The 15,395-nt window shown below is 44.5% G+C and overlaps 1 protein-coding gene across 2 annotated transcripts in view; it reads right to left on the minus strand.

Moving 5' to 3' along the window:
• The window catches only part of LOC146042532 (uncharacterized), a 386,937-nt gene that overhangs the window by 96,918 nt on the left and 274,624 nt on the right, over positions 1–15,395 (minus strand). The window contains exon 16 of one of the 2 annotated variants that reach the window (XM_083162613.1): positions 13,499–13,537. The exons of the other annotated variant lie outside the window; for it this stretch is intronic. Coding sequence (XP_083018739.1) covers positions 13,499–13,537 — 39 coding nt within the window. The remainder of the gene's footprint in view (positions 1–13,498; positions 13,538–15,395) is intronic. 2 annotated transcript variants of the gene reach the window in all.

Consider the following 15,395-nt stretch of genomic DNA (forward strand, 5'->3'; position numbering starts at 1 on the left):
CTCTCTTAACACGTGTGAGTTATGAAGCGGGGTTTCTGGATCTATACCCTGAGTGCCTAAGATGTTATCCACCTGTCTCCATATTCTTATACCCTGTCTTATTATAGGTGGCCAATTGCCCTTCAAATTGCCACTTATTAAGAGTTGTAGGGGGGTATGACCTGGTGATACTAACCCCACCAGCTCAGATATCAGCTCATATTCGCCACCCTCCCCTGCCGCTCTTATCCAGTTCTTAATATGTGTTATTTGGGCAGCGATATAGTATAACCGAAAATCTGGCAGAGATAATCCTCCTTCTCCTTTGTTTTTAATTAAGACCTCCTTTTTGAGTCTGGCTTTTTTACTACCCCAGACTAGAGAGGATATTAGGCCGTCAATTAATTGAAAGATTCTTTGAGGTAAGTAGAGAGGGGAATGATTAAGTATATATACTAGTTTGGGTTGTACTATCATCTTCACCAAGTTTACTCGCCCTGTCATGGTAAGTGTCAATTTTCCCCAAGGGCCGATCCTAGATTTAATAAACTCCACTTGGGGTCTCAAATTGAGTGATTCGAATTTCGCTGGGTCCCTTGAAATCCAGATACCCAGGTACTGAAATTTGTCCACCCATTTTAAGGGAGTATAGTTTGTCTGTTCAATTCCTATTATATTGCTTATGGGAAGGACACATGATTTGGCCCAGTTGATTTTGAGCCCAGAGTGTCTCCCAAACGTATCTATTACCTCTAGTATCTCTGGAATTACTCTCTGGCAGTTCCCAACAAACAGCAAGATATCATCAGCGTATAACGCTATTCGGTCCTCTTTTGCCCCTAGATTAAGGCCTTGTATTACTTTACTACTCCGGATCAAACAGGCTAATGGTTCTATGGAGATTGCAAACAGCCCCGGTGACAAGGGACACCCCTGTCTTGTGCCACGCTCTATATTGAATATTGATGATATAAATCCATTGACGGAGACCCTTGCCACCGGGTCCGCATACAGCAACCTGACCCATCTTATAAAAGCCGGGCCTATCCCTGCCCATTCTAAAGCTGCCCACAGGAAACCCCACTCCACGGAATCGAACGCCTTAGCTGCGTCGAGAGAAATGACTACCGAGTGTTCCCTCTTATCCTGCGGAGTCTGAAGGTGACAATAAAGGCGTCTTAGGTTAGCAGTGGTCGATCTTCCGGGCATGAAGCCGGTTTGATCCGGGTGGACTATTTCACTTATAACGAGGTTAAGCCTTTTTGCCAAAATTTTGGCCAAGATCTTACTATCATTTGTTAGAAGTGAAATAGGCCGGTATGACTCCACCAGACTTAGATCTTTATCTTTTTTTGGGAGTACTACAATTAAGGCCTCGGACATTGATGCTGGCATAGCTTGCCCGCTAGAAATGCCAGAGAACAACTCCAGAAACCTCCCAGCGAAAAACCCTCTATGTCTTTTATAAAGTTCTTGGGGGATCCCATCAAGTCCTGGGGCTTTACCCCCAGGGATATCCATTATCGCTGCTTCAATCTCCTGTATAGTTATTGGGCCATCCAGCATATTTCTGGATTCTACAGAGAGTACGGGGTGTGGTATTCCTCCCAGATATGCCCGTAACTCCTCGGGGGTATGGGTCTGTTGTGACGTATACAGTTCTTTAAAGAACTGTCTGAATCTGCCAGCTATTTCCGGAGTTTGTCTAAGTATATCCCCTTCCTTCCCCCTAATTTCTGCTATGATGCTCCTATTGTTATCTACTTTAGCTAAACCGGCTAAAAAGCTCCCGGGCCTATCTCCCTCTGCATATCTTGTATGCCCAGCAAATATCTCTCTGTACGTTGCCTTATCTTTTAGGCAATTACACCATTCTTTCTGCGCTTTTTCCCATGCCTCCCGATCGGATTGGTTGTTACCCCGTAAGTACTGTTGTTCTAGCATGTTACATGACACTTCTAGTTGCTGTTCCGTTTTTTTGTGTCTTTGTTTTAGTGCAGCTATCTCTCTCACTAATTGTCCCCTGAGGTTGGCCTTAAAGGTGTCCCAAACCACTCCTACAGTAGCTGACCCTTTATTAATTTCAAAGAATTCGTGCCACGATGGCTCTAATGTTTCCCCCACTTTAAAGTGGGTTAGCCACTGTGCATTTAGTTTCCAGTAAGGGAAGCCCTTCTCTTCTCCTAAATCAACAGTAATTTCCAGGGGGGAATGATCAGATATGCCTCTTGTCAAGTATCTTATGCTCTGAATACGAGGCATCCAGTCTTTAGTGACAAGGGCCATATCTATCCTTGAAAAGGAAGCATGGGTACTGGAAAAGCAGGAGAATTTTTGCTCTAGTGGGTACCTGGTTCTCCAAGCGTCCACTAAGCCCATTTCCCTGACCATATCTGAAAAGCCACACCCCTGGTTATTTTGGCTAGGGTTTAGCATGCTTCTCCTATCCAGTTTAGAGTTCATAGTGTTATTGAAGTCCCCCAGTATCACTACCGGGGTTTCGGGGGATAGGGCCATAAATTCAGCTGCTCTTTTCATGACTTCATAGTTAAATGGGGGTGGTATATATACCGACAGAATTAAGAATTCCAGGGACCCCAGCTTGCATTTAATAAAAACAAATCTCCCCCCTGGATCAATCTGTGATGTTAAAGGCATAAATGGTATACCCTTCCTTATTAGTACTGACACTCCTCTAGATACATTTGAAAAGGATGAGTGGAAGGCCCAGCCCACCCATGGTTTCTTCAGTGAGAGCGATTTATTCCCCACAAGGTGCGTTTCTTGTAGGCATATAATATCTGCCGTGTATTGTCGGACCTGCCTCATAACCAACGACCTCTTTATCTTATCATTTAAGCCCCTCACGTTCCAGGTGAGGAAGCTGTATTTAATTACAACCATCCTTCACAGTCTCCATTGCCGCATGGTAGCACAAGTAGCGTCTGGTGACCCGATCCTTAATGTAAACTTTGTCAGCATATTTCCCTCCCATTCCCTCCCTCCCCCCCCCACACCCCCACCCCCACCCCCACCCTGCATGCCCTCCCTCTCTTTTTGTCATGACATGCCTCGATTCCCTCCCCACCTGAACTCCCTTATTCCCCTTCTTCTCTACGACATACATTGAGGCAATTGATATAATGACCACGGGCAGGGGGCTCTCTCCTGCTCCCAGTGCCCTCACATTCCCCACCTTCCCTCAGTAAGATACACCAAAAAAAAAAAAAAAAAAAAATTCCTGGTAACACTTCAATTGACCTGTGCAGTAACCTATTGCCCCATATCATCATCAAAATTTAGTGAATATTCATACAGTGAGTTATGCTCTATCTCTATCTTTCCATACCAAATGCCATTTGCAATTATGATGTCTTATTGCATGCTTCAGAACAAACAATTGCACATACCCAGTACTGTGTCTATTCATAGCGGTTGGAAGGCCTATATCGTATTTGAACCTGCTATTGTTCATTCGCTGTTATTTGTTTATCCACAGTATATAGTAGCCGGACAACATGTAGCCTACAGTTTGCAGCTAGTTATTACCAGATTCAGTATTAACAATTAATAAATTGTCAATATTCAATACCTTTCAATTCGCAAACACGGACACATAGTACCCCGTATCATCGACATAATTTGGTAAATATACGTACAATAATTATGCAATCTATAGCCTTCCGTGCCATGTACAGATTATAAATATGATATCTCATTGCATGCTTCAAGACGAGCGTATACGGTGCTGTATCTATCTATAGCGCCTGAGCCAGCTGGTGTTCATACGCCATTAGTCTTTATCCATAATGTACAACACCTGGGCGACTTGTAGCATGCAAATTGCAACCAGTTACTTGTTATTAAATTACAATGTCCTGTTAAACTCTTCAAACCAATAAATACACATGTGTTAATATAGTTTTCCGAATGCCTGCTACCACGTTCAAATTGCCGGGTTATACTTTCTGGTGTTCAAGTACAGTGCTTACAGTACGGGGAAAAAAAAAAAAAAAAGAATAAGGGGGATAATTTCACTGGAACCACATTATATTCTCTGTGCGGCAAGTAACTTGTCGCGGCTCTTTGTCCAGTAGCCCTTTTAACTGTTATTCAAGGGGCGCCTGTCGGGGAACTTGAGGTCCAGCCAGGCCGCTGCCTCTTTAGGTGTTGAGAAGAACTTTGTGCTGCCCTCGTGTATTACACGAAGTTTGGCCGGAAACAGCACGGCGTATTGAAGCTCCAAATCTCTCAAACGCTTTTTTATATCGAAGTATTGGGCCCTTTCCCGTTGTACCCCCACTGCATAATCCGGGAATATTGCAACCCTCGTATTTTCCCAGAGCAATGGGCCTTTAACTCTGTTTAACTTCAGAATTACATCTCGGTCTGAAAAGTGCAAAAACTTTGCAATGAATGTGCGGGCCGGCGCTCCTGGTGGTGGTGACCTCGCAGGGACCCGGTGTGCTCTTTCGACCGAGAAGTACCCAGAGAAAGCATCTTGCCCGTAAGCTTTTTTCAGCCAATTTTCCAGGAACAACTCTGGACTTGTCCCCTCCGCCTTCTCGGGTAGTCCAACAAATCTCAAGTTGTTTCTCCTAAATCTTCCCTCCATATCAGTCATCTTTGTGTTGATTAGTTTAATTTGTTTGACCATGTCCTCAACTTGTGCCGACAGGGGGGTGACAGTGTCCTCCAAAGATGAGGTTCGAATTTCAACCTCCTTAACTCTTTCCCTGACCTTGTGGACTGATTGCCTAATCATATCCAGGTCCTCTTGAACCTTGTCAATTTTATTAGTCAGGCGGCCTTCGCTCGCAGCCATTGCATCCAGCACTTTCTGTATGTCTGGGTTGCTTACATCAGCGCCAGGGGGGGTAGTTGGAGGAGAGGGTTCTTCTCTAACTGAGGGAGTTGGAGTAGTGGGTTGCCTGGAATATTTTGCGAGCCGATTAGCTGCTGCAGCAGCTGCTGCTGCGTTTTGAGTCTTCCCTATTTTTATGGGGGGGAGGAGAGGAGGGGGGGGGACAATATTGCCCTGAGGTGTAAGGGTAGGCAGTCTCAGGCTAAGCAAGGTTATGCTTGCAATGTGTGTACAGTTAATGCTTTTCTTTTTTTTTCTTTTTTTTTTTTTTTCCTTCCTTCCCTTCCCCTCCCGGGCACCGCAGTCACTTAAGTAAGTATATTCAATGTTACTCACGGCTTCCCAGAATAGGCTGAAAGTACATAGCCACTGTTGGTCTTGATGAAACCCAGGAGCCAGTCGCTCTTTCTCTCCAGCTCTAGTGTCCAAGCTTCACCTCAGTACACCTCCTCCTTAGCTCCTTAGCGTGTCGCAACCCCCTTTCCTCCTCGAGCAGGTATCCTCCTCTTGCTGCCACCGGCTTGTTCCTCATGAATGGCTCGCGAGTTATCGTGGCTCTCCACTCCGTCGCACTGGGGCTCACCCGCCCAGCTCTCCGCGTACGTCTCAGCCGCTGCCGCGGCTCGGCCTCCGGCTCTCACCCGGCTTGCTGCGCCGCAGCAGTTTTCTCGTGCACAAGTTCCAGCCGCACGTGTTCCCCCTTGTCTCCCGGCGTCCGCTTCACCCGCGCACGAGGGGAGCGTCACAGGTCTATGTCATGAACCTGCGGCGCCGGGTTCAGCATTCAGATTATCTTCCGTACTCAGCCAGCCGCCGGGGCACCGGATCTACTTTATGCCGCACACCAGTGCACCTTACTGGGGGGAGCTCACAGGATTTTCACCGCATAATGGAGCAGGAGAGAGCAGCGACCTGCGTCTCACTCCCTGCCCTCCGTGGCCACGCCTCGTCCTTTAGATTTTTACTTCTCCTCCAGCACATTTGAATATGGTCACCCAAGATGCCATCTAGGTCTTTGTCCGTTCTTAGGACACCTATATGTTTATTCAGGATTCCTTGAATGGTTTTCCATTCCTGACAGTAGGTGCCTATGAACCGCACCTCATTGTTGGGTCCTTGTGGGTCCCTGATTTTAGGGATTAATAGCTGGTCTCTTGGGTATTTGCTGACTTCTCTGGCTGCTTTTCTAACCGCTCTCCTGCTGTATCCCCTGTTCTCTAGTCGGTGTCCCACCTCTGTAGCTCTTGTCATGTAGACCTTCATTGGAGCAGTTCCTCCTTGTTCTTATGAATTCCCCCTTGGGGAGGCCTTTGAGGACTGGCGGGAAGTGGGAGCTGGTATGGTGCAGCAAGGAATTGGTGGCAGTTTGTTTCCTGTAGAGGTCAGTGGAGATATGGCCATTCTCCTCAATTGTCAGTCTAAGGTCAAGGAAGGTGACTGATTCTTGACTGAGGTCATAGGTCAATCTGAGGTTGTAGGGGTTGTGGTTGAGGATACTGATGAATTGCATGAATTTCTCCTTGTCTCCCTCCCAGATGATCAGGAGATCATCTATGTATCTCAACCACAGCTGGACATGTTGGGTGTAGGGTTCGTTAGCCTCGCAGAAGACCACCTCCCTCTCCCACCACCCCAGGTACAGGTTTGCGTATGTCGGTGCACAAGCACTGCCCATAGCAGTCCCCTGTACCTGGAGGTAGAAGTTGTCATTACAAGTGAAGAAGTTGCGTTTTAATACAAATTCCAATAGTTCAATCAGTAGGTCATTGAATGTGCTCTCCCGTTCCATACTTGTGAAATATCTGATGGCATTAATGCCATGTTCATGTATAATGCTCGTATAGAGGCTTTCCACATCTAGAGTAATGAGCCAACAGTTCTTATTGAGAATTACGTCCTGGATTTTATTGAGCACATCCATAGTGTCGCGGATGTATGATGGCAGGGTAAGGACATATTTTCTCAGCCAGTGATCTACGAATTTGCTTGCGTTTTCTGTCAGCCCCCCCATTCCCGAGACAATTGGTCTCCCGGGTGGGTTCTTGTCATCTTTATGGACTTTGGGTAGCAAATATAATGTTGCTACCCGAGGATGTTCTATGTCCAAAAATTCCAATTGTGATTTTGTTATGACACCCTCATTTAGGGCTCCCTTTAGCAATCTCCTGTATTCAGTCTGGTATTTTTCCAGGGGATTAAATGTCAGTTTTTGGTAACATTTTTTGTCCTTAAGTTGACGTTCCAATTCTCGGATGTATCTCTCACGACCCCATAGGACAATGTTGCCACCCTTGTCCGAGGGTTTGATGATAGTGTCATCCCATTTGCTGATTTTGTTGACTGCCTGTCTCTCCTCCCTCGTGAGGTTGCCTGGTAGGTGGTCAGATTTATGCTTCTCTAGTGAGTCTAGGTCCCTACTGACCAAATCCATGTATGTCTTGACCTGTGGGCATAATTTGAAGTCTGGGTAATATTTCGACTTCTTTTTCAGGGGAGTGTTAGTTGTTCCAGTCTCTCTTGGTTTGTCATCACTTAATTCTCCAGGATTTTCATTTGCTAGTTCTTCCAATATGGCAAGAGCATCTGTATCTTCTTTTGAAAAGAAGTCTGTAATTTTAGTTTGATCCTGTGGTTGGTTTGTATTTTGTGATATATATTGCTCCTGTTTGCAGTATAATTTTTTCAGGATGAGTTTTCTTCCAAATAGGTTCACATCCCGTTCAAAATCAAATCGGTTAAACGATTGCGATGGGAGATACATCGTTATTGAATACATGTATCCAGAAGTACTGTCAAAACCCACGTCACACAGATGACGCTATGGGCATGACGCGGCGATGGAAGCTGCGGATTGGAGAATTCAAATGATACACTGCCTACTTAAACCCACTCAGAACAACAGCGCAGGTTGCCCTGAGGAAGATCTGCGAAGCGTACGCCGGCCACCTTAGCCGTGCGGTCGCCTCACATGCATGCCTCAACCTGTGTCTTGATATAGTCCTTGTAAGGACTCCTACTGATATATAATCACTGTGTCTCTAATACTAATCCTTGTAAGGACTCTAATGATTTAATTGTTTAAATAATTTACTATGTCTGCCTAAGGTGAACCTAACAGCTCTAGGGACTCCGTTGAGCACCCGAGAGTGTTACAGGATCCGGTCTCCAGCCCTGTATGCGAGACCCGATCGCTCCGTTCCCATACGGCTGTGCTCCGCCGACTACAAAGTTATTAACACTCACGGTCATACCTTTGATCTAACCAAACGTAGCGGCTTATACTATATGCTGTATCAATTACATGTAACGCCACCAACGAGGGCAATTAACAGCAGGACAGTCATCTATCAAAGACAAACCGTGTCTCTGTCCTCAATCTTGCTGTCAAACCCCGTGGAGAGCACTAATAAAATGCTGTATCAGCCTATATGTAACGCCACCAACGAGGGCTATTAACAGCAGGACAATCACCAATGAATAGACAAATATTGTCTCTGTCCTTAATCTTGCTGTTAAACCCCGTGGAGAGCACTAATAAAATACTGCAACAGCAGACCTATAATTTGGAAATTAATTAGATCAGGTCACCAGCAGACATATATACCCTGTTAATACTATCCGTGATTATGTGTATAAAAACCAGCATCGGTGATTTGAGATAGTGCAAAAATCATTAAACTGTGGTAAAAGGATAAAGGGGACCCAATAGGGACATTATCCCCCCCTTAATAAACTGGTCTATCATAACCACTAAAGGCCAACATCAGATCTCCAATCTGAGTGTGCACTAAACACCGCATATATTGGGAACACCATACACACCAGGAGATTTGGGGATTGGTTCAACCTGATATCACCCAATATACATAATAAAAATCTCCTCTTCATCAGAGATACTAAATCTGACCATATATCTCCAGCAAGGACTCAGGGATATCACTATACTAAAACAAAAGACACCAGTGACACCCATACAGATCACTCAACATCTTGGTATAAGTACACTTACCCGCGGATATCTGTAATAAGGCTAATGTAAGCCATCAGATACCTTAAGGGACATATACGTACACAAGATATTAGGAGAGTGGATCTTCACAGTAGGAGGCATTGCATGTTGATACCGCACGTGCAGCTTTTTAAAATCACTGTATTCACTGTTTTATGTTACATGTTAGTCTGTATATTTCGCAGTTTTAAAAGAAACCATTAAAAGGTATATTTTATGTGTAAAAATTATTTTTTCTCTTTTGGTGCACCACACCTTTGACAATCCCTACCCTGTCTTCTGATATACTCTGTCTAAAAATTGTCCGTGGTGGCACACCTCTGCACCCCCAAGTGTTACATAAACAAACACTAATACTTGCAGAGGGCCTATGGTAAGATTATTACATATCTCTAATACTATAATCTTGTGCGATTGAACCTACCAAAAAACCCATTTCGTCTTGCTCTGCATGTGACCTTGAGTCACGTTCCTGGTCAATCAGCACAGAAAAGATAAAGAGTGATTAGCAAAGATTATCATATCAAATAAAACACTCAACCGCACTGTCACTTCTGAGTGGGATAAGTAGCAAAAACTCCAACGAAATGTCCAGCACGGAATCCACCATGGCGTCCACCAGTTTCAGTCTATGCCAAGACTTAACTGAGAGACAGACCAAACTCAAAAACTGTATGGATACCCTATTAACCAAGGACATTTCACAAATACAAACAAACGATGATTGGGTCAATGACCTGCATGCCCTAAAATTCACATTAATAAAACAATCCAAAGCCTTCTGGAACAAGGCGACCTTTGACAGTTACACTAAACAAAGGGTCACACCAAGAGGCTTACGCCCCAGAGTTTTCCCGTCATTTGAACTGGCATCCGACAACTTGAAGTCAGAATGGGAACAAACATTGACAAATTGTTCCCTTAAATTGATCAATATACTGACAAAACATGAGGAGATAAAACTGGAACAGTATGCAACAGAAATCTCCAGACTCAGCTCAAAGTTAAAAGAATTTGAGGGACTTGACAAATTCCAAAAAATGTACCACCGTTTCAAAAGTGAGATTGACAATCTGGAAAGAGATACCATCAGTCGTAAAAAATCGAAACTACAAAGAGACATACAAGACTTTACAACAAATACAGTGTATAAATGGAGCCATACTAACAAGAGAACACCCAACACTAGGGGCACAAATTATACCACATCTGATGCTGATTCCTCTGGCAGTGAATCGACATATGAACAACAAAATATACGCAGAACAACACAGGATTTTTTAGGGGTTACCCCCAGGGAAACCAGAGAAAATATAGGCAGTCACCCCGTAAGATCAGGAGGGGAAAGAAGAAAAAGAACAAACAGAGAATGGAGGGAAGAGTACAGGGACAACAGGCGATACAGGAATTAGAAACATCAGACAGTCTCCGTATCATTAACCTTACCGATCACGTACTAACCCCCTCACAAACCACAGTTCTTAGTAAAGGCCTCTCCTTCAGCCCATCGCAATCGTTTAACCAATTTGATTTTGAACGGGAAATGTGAACCTATTTGGAAGAAAACTCATCCTGAAAAAATTATACTGCAAACAGGAGCAATATATATCACAAAATACAAACCAACCACAGGATCAAACTAAAATTACAGACTTCTTTTCAAAAGAAGATACAGATGCTCTTGCCATATTGGAAGAACTAGCAAATGAAAATCCTGGAGAATTAAGTGATGACGAACCAAGAGAGACTGGAACAACTAACACTCCCCTGAAAAAGAAGTCAAATATTACCCAGACTTCAAATTATGCCCACAGGTCAAGACATACATGGATTTGGTCAGTAGGGACCTAGACTCACTAGAGAAGCATAAATCTGACCACCTATCAGGCAACCTCACGAGGGAGGAGAGACAGGCAGTCAACCAAATCAGCAAATGGGATGACACTATCATCAAACCCTCGGACAAGGGTGGCAACATTGTCCTATGGGGTCGTGAGAGATACATCCGAGAATTGGAACGTCAACTTAAGGACAAAAAATGTTACCAAAAACTGACATTTAATCCCCTGGAAAAATACCAGACTGAATACAGGAGATTGCTAAAGGGAGCCCTAAATGAGGGTGTCATAACAAAATCACAATTGGAATTTTTGGACATAGAACATCCTCGGGTAGCAACATTATATTTGCTACCCAAAGTCCATAAAGATGACAAGAACCCACCCGGGAGACCAATTGTCTCGGGAATGGGGGGGCTGACAGAAAACGCAAGCAAATTCGTAGATCACTGGCTGAGAAAATATGTCCTTACCCTGCCATCATACATCCGCGACACTATGGATGTGCTCAATAAAATCCAGGACGTAATTCTCAATAAGAACTGTTGGCTCATTACTCTAGATGTGGAAAGCCTCTATACGAGCATTATACATGAACATGGCATTAATGCCATCAGATATTTCACAAGTATGGAACGGGAGAGCACATTCAATGACCTACTGATTGAACTATTGGAATTTGTATTAAAACGCAACTTCTTCACTTGTAATGACAACTTCTACCTCCAGGTACAGGGGACTGCTATGGGCAGTGCTTGTGCACCGACATACGCAAACCTGTACCTGGGGTGGTGGGAGAGGGAGGTGGTCTTCTGCGAGGCTAACGAACCCTACACCCAACATGTCCAGCTGTGGTTGAGATACATAGATGATCTCCTGATCATCTGGGAGGGAGACAAGGAGAAATTCATGCAATTCATCAGTATCCTCAACCACAACCCCTACAACCTCAGATTGACCTATGACCTCAGTCAAGAATCAGTCACCTTCCTTGACCTTAGACTGACAATTGAGGAGAATGGCCATATCTCCACTGACCTCTACAGGAAACAAACTGCCACCAATTCCTTGCTGCACCATACCAGCTCCCACTTCCCGCCAGTCCTCAAAGGCCTCCCCAAGGGGGAATTCATAAGAACAAGGAGGAACTGCTCCAATGAAGAGGTCTACATGACATGAGCTACAGAGGTGGGACACCGACTAGAGAACAGGGGATACAGCAGGAGAGCGGTTAGAAAAGCAGCCAGAGAAGTCAGCAAATACCCAAGAGACCAGCTATTAATCCCTAAAATCAGGGACCCACAAGGACCCAACAATGAGGTGCGGTTCATAGGCACCTACTGTCAGGAATGGAAAACCATTCAAGGAATCCTGAATAAACATATAGGTGTCCTAAGAACGGACAAAGACCTAGATGGCATCTTGGGTGACCATATTCAAATGTGCTGGAGGAGAAGTAAAAATCTAAAGGACATTCTAGTCCACAGTCATCTGGAGAGTAATGTACTTAACACCAGAAACAGACCGAAGGAAGGATCCCGTAAATGTGGCAATTGCAAGGCGTGCCCAATCATGGTCACTACCACGTCCTACACAGACAAATTTGATAAAAATTGGAAAATTAAGGACCAAATTAACTGCACCACTCCGGGAGTAATCTACAATCTCCGATGCCCCTGCAACCGTGTATACATTGGAAAGACCATCAGACCCCTGAAACAAAGACTACTTGAACATATGTCTAGTATACGCAATGCTAGCAGGGACAAAATGCACAGGAAGAATCTGACCCCAGTGGCCAAACACTTCTACAAAAACCATCAGAGCAATCCAGCCGGCCTACAAGCATTTGGCATGCTACAAGTCAATCTAGGCATCAGAAAAAGGGACACAGACAGGGAACTGCTCAAGCAGGAAACTAGGCTCATCTTCCTCATGGACACCATGACCCCGCGGGGTCTCAATGAGGAGAATAGTTATGCAGCCTTCCTTGGATAATTGAATGACTAAACTGTTCCCCAAGATATAACCCTATTCACCTTCCTGAAACCTCACCCCATCATAAAATCTCCTAATTTACCATCTCCACAACAACACACTGGCAACCTAATTTAAAGACCTATAAGACTCATACATCACTTTACTTGGATGTCACCGCCCCCAATAACACCCCTACCTATGAATTATTACACACAGCTAATGCATGCTGACATGGACGAATATGGACTTCTAAAACCAACAACACCCTAGCAGTCAATCACAGTTTGTTTTGAATTTTTCACAGTATTTGCACTAAGTGTTACAATTACCTAGTTATCACGATTTCCCCACCAACACTGCTCAGGACCCAACTACCCCTTTTTACACTCAGTCACACAGGACTTGGTATCATTTTATCACCCTCCAGATGTAACTTCGCACTGTTATCAGCCTATTCACATGAATAACTTCGACGACCAAACAATCGACCTATCGCAGTGTCGACGGCACAGAACACTAGCGGTCTCCACCCCCTTTCTTTTCTCCTATCTTTCGTTTCACCTACAATCACCAGTTGAAACAACACTCAAACTAACCCTACACATTGGTACACAACAACATAGACACTGTCACCAACTATGAGTCATATCACAGAATAACTATGAAAAATACCTGACACCAGGAGACCTCTTGGAGCCCAACATGAATATTACCAGTGTGAACCCACACTGAGAGATGGGACACCCTGGTCCCAATACCCTAAACCAGTGCTATTACACTGTACCTCAAGAGTGTGAGGAACTAAGACCTTCAAAGACGACCACTTACCTGCAAGTGTCGGCACCCGGGACATTCTCGGTGGTGACCCTGTAAACAAATAAACAAAACCTAATTAATTTTAGAATACTAAAAACATAAAAAATCAACCAAGATGATTGTGAATAATAAACAAAAAAGTCGATCATAATGACATCAGACTGAACACCCTGACAAATAAAGGATATTAATCCGCAAGCCAACCTACAAATGAACAGAGCCTCCCGCTCACAGCCGATAACAACCTTACAGATATGATACTCAACGTATCAAACTCTGACACAAATAACCTATGAGAACAAGCTCAGTAAAAGAGCCTGAGTGAAGGACAAGCTACACTATAATAATAATCATACTTACCAGTTGGAGTGCGGAGCACTGACTGCTCGCTGATGTCTGGCGATGTCCGCAACTAAAATAAAAATTTACTATTGGAGCCTTGGCTGGTACATAATTAATCCTAACACCAGCGATGATGCATATGAAAATCAAATGAACAATTTCACAATAACATAGAAGGAGATACATCGTTATTGAATACATGTATCCAGAAGTACTGTCAAAACCCACGTCACACAGATGACGCTATGGGCATGACGCGGCGATGGAAGCTGCGGATTGGAGAATTCAAATGATACACTGCCTACTTAAACCCACTCAGGACAACAGCGCAGGTTGCCCTGAGGAAGATCTGCGAAGCGTACGCCGGCCACCTTAGCCGTGCGGTCGCCTCACATGCATGCCTCAACCTGTGTCTCTAATACTAGTCCTTGTAAGGACTCTAATGATTTAATTGTTTAAATAATTTACTATGTCTGCCTAAGGTGAACCTAACAGCTCCAGGGACTCCGTTGAGCACCCGAGAGGGTTACAGGATCCGGTCTCCAGCCCTGTATGCGAGACCCGATCGCTCCGTTCCCATACGGCTGTGCTCCGCCGACTACAAAGTTATTAACACTCACGGTCATACCTTTGATCTAACCAAACGTAGCGGCTTATACTATATGCTGTATCAATTACATGTAACGCCACCAACGAGGGCAATTAACAGCAGGACAGTCATCTATCAAAGACAAACAGTGTCTCTGTCCTCAATCTTGCTGTCAAACCCCGTGGAGAGCACTAATAAAATGCTGTATCAGCCTATTTGTAACGCCACCAACGAGGGCTATTAACAGCAGGACAATCACCAATGAATAGACAAATATTGTCTCTGTCCTTAATCTTGCTGTTAAACCCCGTGGAGAGCACTAATAAAATACTGCAACAGCAGACCTATAATTAGGAAATTAATTAGATCAGGTCACCAGCAGACATATATACCCTGTTAATACTATCCGTGATTATGTGTATAAAAACCAGCATCGGTGATTTGAGATAGTGCAAAAATCATTAAACTGTGGTAAAAGGATAAAGGGGACCCAATAGGGACATTATCCTCCCCTTAATAAACTGGTCTATCATAACCACTAAAGGCCAACATCAGATCTCCAATCTGAGTGTGCACTAAACACCGCATATATTGGGAACACCATACACACCAGGAGATTTGGGGATTGGTTCAACCTGATATCACCCAATATACATAATAAAAAATCTCCTCTTCGGGGGGCGTGGCCTAGCAGCCAAACGGAGTGAACGTGTTTCACTGGAGCTCCTGAAACTACCCTGATAAATACCTCTTTTGCCCACTTCCACCTCTCTTTCCTACACCCCAACCCTTCCCTACCTTCATCTTTTATCATCTGTCCCTCCTCTGATCGAGTCGCGGAGCCGGGGAGTCCTTTTCAGGACTCCTGCAGGTTGCGGCCTTGAAGAGAGGGGAAGCCGCGGCCTCGAGTTTGGCGTCCAGTCGGGGAAGCAGACGGCGCCGGCGGGGAACGAGGAGGAGGACCCCTGGAAGCGGCGG

The sequence above is a fragment of the Crinia signifera genome, chromosome 1 (assembly GCF_055691185.1).
Source record: "Crinia signifera chromosome 1, ASM5569118v1, whole genome shotgun sequence".
In the NCBI taxonomy this organism is placed as follows: domain Eukaryota; kingdom Metazoa; phylum Chordata; class Amphibia; order Anura; family Myobatrachidae; genus Crinia; species Crinia signifera.